Source organism: Rhinopithecus bieti, unplaced genomic scaffold (assembly GCF_001698545.2).
Source record: "Rhinopithecus bieti isolate Rb0 unplaced genomic scaffold, ASM169854v2 scaffold_25304, whole genome shotgun sequence".
NCBI classification, from domain to species: domain Eukaryota; kingdom Metazoa; phylum Chordata; class Mammalia; order Primates; family Cercopithecidae; genus Rhinopithecus; species Rhinopithecus bieti.
Genome location: NW_016811568.1, coordinates 517622 through 526775, shown reverse-complemented (window position 1 = coordinate 526775; position 9154 = coordinate 517622). Strand labels below are relative to the sequence as shown.

The 9154-nt window shown below is 51.1% G+C and overlaps 1 protein-coding gene across 4 annotated transcripts in view; it reads left to right on the top strand.

The window, feature by feature from the left end:
* Window positions 1-9154, top strand: part of TCF20 (transcription factor 20) — a 116958-nt gene that overhangs the window by 102709 nt on the left and 5095 nt on the right. Inside the window, exons 4-6 of one of the 4 annotated variants that reach the window (XM_017894109.1) lie at window positions 1060-1109; window positions 2240-2334; window positions 8713-9148. In XM_017894109.1, the coding sequence (XP_017749598.1) occupies window positions 1060-1109; window positions 2240-2290 (101 nt within the window). In that variant the 3' untranslated portion in view covers window positions 2291-2334; window positions 8713-9148. Of the gene's footprint in view, window positions 1-1059; window positions 1110-2206; window positions 2335-8712; window positions 9149-9154 lie in introns of those variants that run through there. The other 3 variants (XM_017894108.1, XR_001889608.1, XM_017894111.1) reach the window with 3 other exon arrangements.

Sequence of the window (9154 nt, the reverse complement as noted above, 5' to 3'; positions counted from 1 at the left end):
GTCTTTTTTTTTTTTTGAGACGGAGTCTTGCTCTGTCACCAGGCTAGAGTGCAGTGGTGTGATCTCGGCTCACTGCAACCTCTGACTCCCTGGTTCAGGTGATTCTCCTGCCTCAGCCTCCCGAGTAGCTGGCATTACAGGCATGTGCCACCACACCCAGCTAATTTTTGGTATTTTTAATAGAGACAGGGTTTCACCATGTTGGCCAGGCTGATCTTGATCTCCTGACCTTGTGATCTGCCCGCCTCGACCTCCCAAAGTGCTGGGATTACAGGTGTGAGCCACCACGCCAGCCTTTGTGGTTTTTTTTTTTTTTTTTTTGAGACAGTCTCACTCTGTCGCCCAGGCTGGAGTGCAGTGGTGCGATCTCGGCTCACTGCAAGCTCCACCTCCTGGGTTCACGCCATTCTCCTGCCTCAGCCTCCCAAGTAGCTGGGACTACAGGCGCCTACCACTTCGCCTGGCTAATTTTTTATATTTTTAGTAGAGTTGGGGTTTCACTGTGTTAGCCAGGATGGTCTCGATCTCCTGACTTCGTGATCTGCCTGCCTCGGCCTCCCAAAGTGCTGGGATTACAGGCGTGAGCCACTGCGCCTGGCCTTTTTTTTTTTTTTTTTTTAAATAGTAACAGGATCTCACTGTGTTGCCCAAGCTGGTCTTGACTGTTGGACTCAAGTGATCTTTCTGCCTTGGCCTCCCAAAGTGCTGGGATTATAGGTGTGAGCCACCATGCCCAGCCTCAAGCCTTTTTTTAATGCATAGAAACATTTTAATAAAATTAGCACATTTATACATTTGTATATCCTGGTTTTTTAAAGCAGTTTTGTTTCATGAGTGTTTTCCATACCATTAACTCTTTTAAAATGTTAATTTTTAAATGACCAATATCCATCATGTTAAGGTATTACAGCTTACTTGGGGTGTCTCTAATGTTTTCCTATTAGAAGTAAGTGTAGGGACCTCCTAGTTTTATGTCTGACCCTGTCAGTCCCAGCCAGTATGACCACACATACGTCCAGCTGTGAAGTCTCTACCTGACTGTCCCCTTCTGTCTTCCAGATTGTTTGCTACATGAGGAGAACTTCTCGGTGAGGTGCCCTAAGCACAAGGTGAGTCAGAGGCCCCAAGAGCTACTAGCAGGGATGGGATCAAGGGTGGCTCCTCCTGAAAGATCTGAAGACCAGATGGTGGGCCTCACCCACGCCTGTCCTCACCTGTGCCTCTGACTGCCAGTCCACTCCTGGCCCTGGGAGGGTGGAGGGGCATGATGCTGAAGGGAGACCCGTGGCATGGGGACCAGCACTCGGAGTAGTATGAGATCCCAGGAGAAATGTGTTTTGGGGGAGTTGGTGTTTGTTTATTCATTAAGAGAGGCGAGAATACCTAACTTGACCAAGCCACTGATTTCCATTTGAGGTGAATAGAACCCCAGTTCACAGGTTGGAGTTTGGTAAGTCTGGTTCTAGACCTTGAGGCCTGTGCAAAGGCATCTTCCCAGACTAGAAGTCAAGCTCACCCCAAGGCTCTGGGGAAGCTCACAGTCTCTTCCAGGTTGTGCTTCTGTAGAAGCAGCCTGATGCTCAGTGGAATGGGCTGCCTCGGCTCCACTTCCCAGTTTATTTAGGAGGTGGTCTCGTGGTCGCTTCCTTTAGGAAAGGGTGGAAGGTGAGGGGTGAATGGCCTGTTTGTGGATGCCACATATGTGTATGGGGAGGGTGTATACGGAGAAGGAGCCCCAAGAAAGGATCAGAATGGAGACCACTGCCACCTGATGTTTCCTGCAGGGGCTGCACCGTGTCTCTGGCTGAGGTCACACTGACACCTGGTGGTCACTGGTCACTCACAGTCTTAAATCTAGTAGGGCCGAAAGTACTAGGAGGAGGTTGTCCAGAGAGGTCTGCCCTCAAAATGCTCCTGAAAGATGCTTGCTTATGCTTTTCTTTAAAAATTGTTTCCAGGGAGGGTCGGTCACAGGATCTTATATTCTCTTTATTTTTACTTAATTTGCATGTTATGTTTAGAACTCCCTTTTTTAAGGGTTACATTTTGCCTCAGAAAACCCTGTCTGAATGTCTCCTGTTTGTCGGTCAGGACTGACTCTGCCTTTTCTTTCCTTTTCCGTGTGCCACTCCTGTCCTCCCTCTGCCCCCCCTGATTTCCGCACTGTCCTCTCCCACCTGTCTCCTCTTGGTTTTGCCTGTGTCAGCCTCCCCTTCCGTGCCCTCTCCCCCCCTTGCAGAACAAGACCGCGAAAGGCAGCCTCAGCACAGAGCAGTCGGAGCGGGGGTGAGGGGGGCAGTGTGCTCGTGGGAATGGAAAGGACAGCAAGCACAGGTGAGTCGGGGCCACTGGGCTCCCTGCACCCTGCCCGGCTCCCAGCGGGCCTTGTTGCCTCTGCCCTCCTGCTTGCTCCATGCTCTGCCACCAGCATTTCATCCTATGGATGACACCACCAGGTGGATGCAGTGTTCTTCCATTGGTTACTTAGCTCCCCAGAATATCTGTGGAAAGGAGTGGGGCCTTCTAAACTGTCCACTGCTGATGGGGTGCAGGGTGACTGTTCCTGAAGGCAGCCCTTCAGGGCACAGCTAGCCAGGGGTGGCCTTGTGAGTAGACACAACAGGCTTTTAGGTCTCTTCCTCGGGCAGGGCACCTCTTGCCAGTAGCCCCTGCTCTTTCTCCCATCTCAGAAAGGGTTCCACTCAAAGGTCTCTTTTTAATTTGCTCCATTACTGTAAAGCTTATGGTGTGTTTTCCTTTGAAAACAACAGAACTCTTGGGTTTTGTTATTCGAAATCTTTTTTTTTCCAGTACTTTGAAGGATTCCTTTTTGCAGAAGTACAAAGGAAAGAAAAATCCTCAAAGATTTAGTAGACTCTAGCATCTGATTTAATTTTACTCTTAAAAATCTTGAGGCTGGGTGTGGGGCTTCTACCTATAATGCCAACACTTTGGGAGGCTGAGGCAGGAGGATTGCCTAAGCTCAGGAGTTCAAGACCAGCCTGGGCAACAGTGAGACCCTGTCTGTACGTTTTAAAAAATATTAACCATGCATGGTGGTGCATGCCTTTAGTCCCATCTACTCAGGAGGCTGAGCTGGGAGGATTGCTTGATCAAACCTGGAGGTTGAGGCTGCAGTGAGCCATGATCGTGCCGCTGCATTCCAGCTGGGCCACAGTGAGACCCTGTCTCAAAAAAAACAAAACAAAATTATTGTGATTGAGTTGTGCTTGTTGTGAGTTTGTGTGGGATTGTGGTCATGGCCCTCAGCAGGCATCTGTGAAAACAGGATGATAGGACTTGGGTCTCTAGAAGCTGCAGGCCTCTGAGCTCCATGTTGCTCCTTCACCCTCCCTTCCCCACTGAGGCATGAGGGGAAATAGGTTGTAAAGAAAAGAAAAACAAAAATGTATCTTGTGGCACTTACTGCTATAGGATGGGGCAGGAGGACTAGTTGTCTCAGAAATATTCATTGAGGGGTCATTTCTCTCAAATGGGAGGACTTCTGTGTCAACCTCAGGAGTTTGACCCACACAGCTACGCTAGACCTGTCCCTTCCAGCACCACCATGTACCTGACTACCTTCTGGAACATGCCCTGCCCCTTGTTACCACTACTAATTTCCGGAGAAGGCCCCTGGGCTGCCGCACCATTTGAGAAGTCAGGTGCTAAGTGCCTTCTTGATAGAACATTGAGTGTAGTGCCTTTCCTCTTTACTCTTCCAGGGAGTAGGGCTGTCAGTGGAGGGATCAGAGCAAAGTTGGGGGAGGGATTACAGGTGTGAGCCACCGTGCCCGGCCAACTCTTCAACAGAACAATGAGCTTCATCCTTCTGGGTTGAAGCACAGTGATGAAGTGGCCTCACCCATTGTAGAGTCGTCTCAGGTCCATCGAAGTTGAACCATTCAGCTCTTGGAGGGAGAGGATGGACGCACTGCATCCAGTCCTGTCCATCTGAAATGTTTTTTATGTGCTGTTCCCGCAAGGCAGATACCTTTTCCTGGTTTCCCAGTTCAGCAGAGTGACATTGAGCGTGGTCACCGTCCTTCATTTGTGGTAGAAGCCCTGGTGACTGGGGATGGAATCACACCTCTTACTAAAGGAGGGCTTATCTTGGGCCCCATGCTGGGGACAGAGAGCCGCCATTACTGGGTGCCCTGACAAGGCAGGGCACAGACAGTGGATGTGCATGTGTGTCTGCCTCCTGGTGCGCCATGTTCTGAGAAAGTGGTTTGATAGGTACTGTGTGACTAAAGTCAGACCACTCCATGTCTCTGTGCTTCAGTTTCTTCTGTAAAAACAGGAATAGCAGTGCCAACCTTTTGAGATTCCCTTGGGAAATGTCTTTAAGTGCCAGCACAGCACTGGCTGTCAGCCTGTTGGTCTGCCATGCCTAGCTGTGGGTTTCTCGTGGGAGTTGGAGAGGTCAAGGCAGCAGATTGAACCCTGTAGCTGTCTCTTATAGCAAAAAATACCCAAGACTTGGGGTTAAAAGATGCTGCCCCTGCCTCCCAGCATGTGATGTACCTTGTACCTGACCCTCGCCAGGAGTGCAGAGGGGAAAAGTCCTTCCACAGGCCTGTGGTTGCCCACTGTCTCCTTGTGCCAAGGTGGATTGTCTTGCTGGCTTGTGTCATTGGTTGGCAGAGCTTTTGACATTGGAAGGCCCAGCTCTTCTTCCTGTCGTGAATTAAACAAGGAGGCCCCAGCCTCCCCTAACAGGCCTTGTGGTCCAGCACATGGGAACCTATAACCTTGATCAGGGCTAATGCTGCATCCTGGGTGCTACGTACCCTGCAAAGAACAGCCATGGATGGAAGCTGAGCAAGGCGGGGCATGGGGAGTGGCGCCCCTGCCCCTGGAACTGGATGTCACACAGCCCATTTGTGTATGAATGAATGTCACATTCTAGATTCCCTTTTTCCCAGACTGGTCCAGAGGTGGTCCGGGATTACACCTCCAGAGGAGAGCCCGAGTCTGTCCACTTTCTTTCCCCACCAGCACCAGCCCAGGCATTGCGGCTCCTATAGTGCTCGCCTCCCTGCCACTGCTCAGTAGCCAAGTGCAGTCTTTATTAGGCCTCCCTCCAGTCCTGTCTCTTCTCTACGTCAGAGAGTCTTGTCATCTTCCAAATAAAGTCCAAACGTCTCACCTTGCCTCCAGAGCCCTGTGGAAGTCTCAGGTGACTCTCCAGGCCCCTGGCCTCCTCTACCTCCTCAAGGGGCAGGCTGCCTCCCTCTGGGCTTCTGCACACACAGTTCCTTGTGCTGCAAACACTTTAGCTCCCTGTCTTCATGTTGAAAACAGGCTCCATCTCCTGAGTCCCAGCTTAAATGCCGCTTCCTCAGAGAAGCCTTTCCCTTTCTAAATCCTTGTCTCCATTGCCCCGCTCCTCACTTTCAGCTGTCCTAGCATCACCACAATTTCAGATCGTTTACTTGTTTACTACCTGTCTCTCCACTAGAATGTAAGCTCCACGTGGGCAGGGACCACATCTGTCAAAGCCTAGCCCAGAGCGGGGCATGTAACTATGCTAGTGCCAGGTGAGTCTGTGTTAAAGAAATGAGTGCATCCCAGGCCGGGCGCGGTGGCTCACACCTGTAATCCCAGCACTTTGGGAGGCCGAGGCGGGCAGATCACGAGGTCAGGGGACGGAGACCATCCTGGCTAACAATACAAAAACACAAAAAATTAAAATACAAAAATACTAAAAATACTAAAAGCCGGTCGTGGTAGCAGGCACCTGTAGTCCCAGCTACTCGGGAGGCTGAGGCAGGAGAATGGCGTGAACCTGGGAGGTGGAGCTTGCAGTGAGCCTAGATCGCACCACTGTACTCCAGCCTGGGCGACAGAGTAAGACTCCATCTCAAAAAAAGAAAAAAAGAAAAAAGAAATTAGTGCCATCCTAGAGAAGAAAGGGCTCTTGGACCCTGAACATCAGTGCCCTAAATCAGTATAGATTCAGAATTAGGTTTCTTGTCACATCCTTCCTCTCTAGTCAGAATTAATGTCTATTTTAGAAATGAGGAAATGGGCTCTGGGTGAATCCTGGCCAGAATGAGTGGTGTTGAGATGATGAGTTTTTGCTGCAATTAGGAAAGGCAGGCTTGGAGTCTGATATGGAGGGACATGAGGACGGCGTCCCAGGTTCAGGCCACAGATGAGGCCAAAGGGGAGCAGAAAGGACAGTGTGAGCGAGAAGGGAATGAGGGAGAGAACAAGTGAGAGAGCCTGGGAAGGTGTTGGCCCAAGACGAAACCCTGGATGCTGGCAGCTGAGCAGCAAGATGACGTTCTTTAAAAGAGAATTGACAGTCTTCAGCATAGGGGCGGCAGGTCACTCCTGCTGCTCAGGCCAGCTGGCACCACGGCTGCTCCCAGGCTCACTGTCTGGGTCCAGCCGTCTCTCAGCCACACCCCATGCCCTAGGACATGCAGCTCCTAGGACCCAGTCAGGAAAGCCCCAGTCCCACCTCTGGCCATGTCGCTTTGGGCTACACCTGTCGCCTTCCTGAGCTTCAGCTCTCTTGAAGATGGGGGTCAGGCAGGTCCACGTCACTGTGAACTAATATCTGTAAAGCTTCTAGCCCAGGGCCTTTCTAGAATTTTCCTTCCTAATTTCCCTACTAAAGGAACAATTTTTTTTTGAAGTAACTCTTGAAAAGTTAGGGTCCCATTACATTCAGGATATCATGTGTTTGGGCTGGTCTAGTTGTCAGACCTAGGGAACACTCCCTGTTGGGAAGGCGGTGAAGGGCAGAGCCCCAGGCTGCAGGTGCTGAAAAACTGCTGCTGCCTGGGCCACCATGCACCCCAGGGAGGGGCCCACAGGTAGCAGCTCACAGAGTCGACTGGCCAGGCAGACCCTGGCTGCTGATGTGTGCTTCATTCTTCAGTGGGGAGCTGGTGTGGGGTCCTGTTCTTTTGAGTAATGAGCAAGATTGGGGTGCAGGCCCAAGACTGCTGTGTACTCGTAAAGAGGGCAAACCCTGCCCTGTCCCCTCCATGAGCAGAGCCTGGCAGGGTACATGTGGGCATTGACCTTGATTCCCACGGGCATCCCACAACCCCAACAAGATGACACCCTTCTGTGTTCCTGGAGGTAGGTGCCCATTAGCTCAGCTGCTGGCCTGCATTCCCAAGGCTTGCCTTTACTTGCGTGTGGTGATGTTGTGCCGTGGCCTCTGTGGAGCGTGTTCCTCCTCATTGTTGTTACCTGCCAAGTGGTCAGGAACTTCCTTGGGCAAGAGCATGTGCATGTACGTGCTTGGGAACAGCTCATTCTTAGCTCCTGCAGGCCCCAGCCTTCTTAGCAGTTCTGTGTGTGTAAACTTTATGGAAGCAGAAAGGGCTGGTGACACCTGGGTTTCTAGGGTTTATTTGTAAGGGGAGGGCACCAAATTGGGCTTGAGGAAGCAGTTAGTTGAGCCCCAGTGACAGTCTTAAGCACAGTGATTGGCAGATAGCAAGTGAAGGAGGGGCGAGGCTGCCATCACTTCTGGCTTCTCGTGAAATTTTACTGGACTGATTTCCTTGGAAACTGCTGTTTCTCTTTGAGACTTTTCCATATAGGATGGCCCATGAAGCATTCCACAGGGACCTTTGGTATAATCCATCTGTCCTATGTAGGCCATCAGAATCCCCTTCTGCACCTGGGCTGGAAGAGGAGAGAAGCCCCCCAGCCTGGGGATGGGAGACCTAGGGTTCTCAGGCTCCTGAGAGGTCGAGAGGATTAACATAGTCCAGCTCTGTCTGAGCCTCAGAAATCCTGCCCTCCCTGTTAGAGGCCATGGGAAGAGCATTCCTTTTAAGCATGAAGAACTGACTGTGGGCCAGGCCCAGTGGCTCACGCCTGTAATCCCAGCACTTTAGGAGGCCAAGGTGGGCAGATCACCACCCTGAACAACATGGTGAAACCACATCTCTCCTAAAAATACAAAAATTAGCCAGGTGTGGTGGCGTGCACCTGTGATCCCAGCTATTCGGGAGACTGAGGCACAAGAATCACTTGAACCCAGGAGGCGGAGGCTGCAGTGAGCCAAGATTGCACCACTGCACTCCAGTCTGGGCAACAGAGCAAGATTCTGTCTCAAAAAACAAAAAACTTTGTCATTAGCTGAGGATGGTGGCGTGTACCTGGTAGTACCAGCTACTTGGAAGGCTGAGGTGGGAGGATTGCTTGAGCCCAGGTCAAGGCTGCAGGGAGCCGAGGCGACAGAGTGAGATTTTGTCTCAAAAACAACTAGCTGTATCGACTAGAGGCAACTGTGCAACTCTCCTAAGAGGCTGGACTTCGAGAAGGTTCTTCCACAGATTGACCAGGTACTGTAGGTTTCAGTCACAGCTGGGATCTGACACTGGCAAAACCCCACCAGCTGCCCCACAATTGGGGACGTGCCCTGAGGTCAGGGAGTTCTCTGCTGTCCTGGTTCCTTTATGCACTAGGAAGGCAGACATACCCTGAGGAGCCCTCAAAGTCCGGCCCCAGCACCCCCACTGGGTCATTGCTGCCTTTAATCACATTCCAGATCCAAAGCCACACAGTGGCCCCGGCATTGGGTCTCAGGTGTGTCCCACACCAGCAGCACATCTACAGAGGGGTCTGAGTGCAGGCTCCCTACTGAAAGCTCCCAGGGGTACCATGGAACAGCGGCTGTTGGTGGTGGACCCTGTGGAGGCTCCTGGCCTTCAGTGTCTGTCCCTTGTTTTCCAGGTGAGACTGTGGAGATGAGAAGGTGGTGGACACTCGTGATGGAATGGAAATCGTCCTACCGTGCAGCCACACCCTGCCCCGCCCCGCCCCGCGTGCCTGCCCATGCCAGCACTTCCTTCCTAAGTTCTCACATCACACTCAAACCGGTGACACCACAGGAAAGAAAGACCCAAGACGTTGGAATGGCTGTTTCCATGGACACAATCTCCATAGTGACAATGTGGGGGGAGGGGGGAGGGGTGGGATGATGGGGAAAGGGTGGGGGGAATTAAAAGGGAGGGATAAAAATATATATATATAAATCTATTTTTAGTCTGGAAAGACTTTGTTTAAATGAAAGGTGCGCTATCCCTTTTGATTCTATTTTAAAATTATCTAGTTAAAGATCTCCAAATTTGTTCTGATGACAAGTGAAATTTAAATGTGAAATTGAACTGAACAA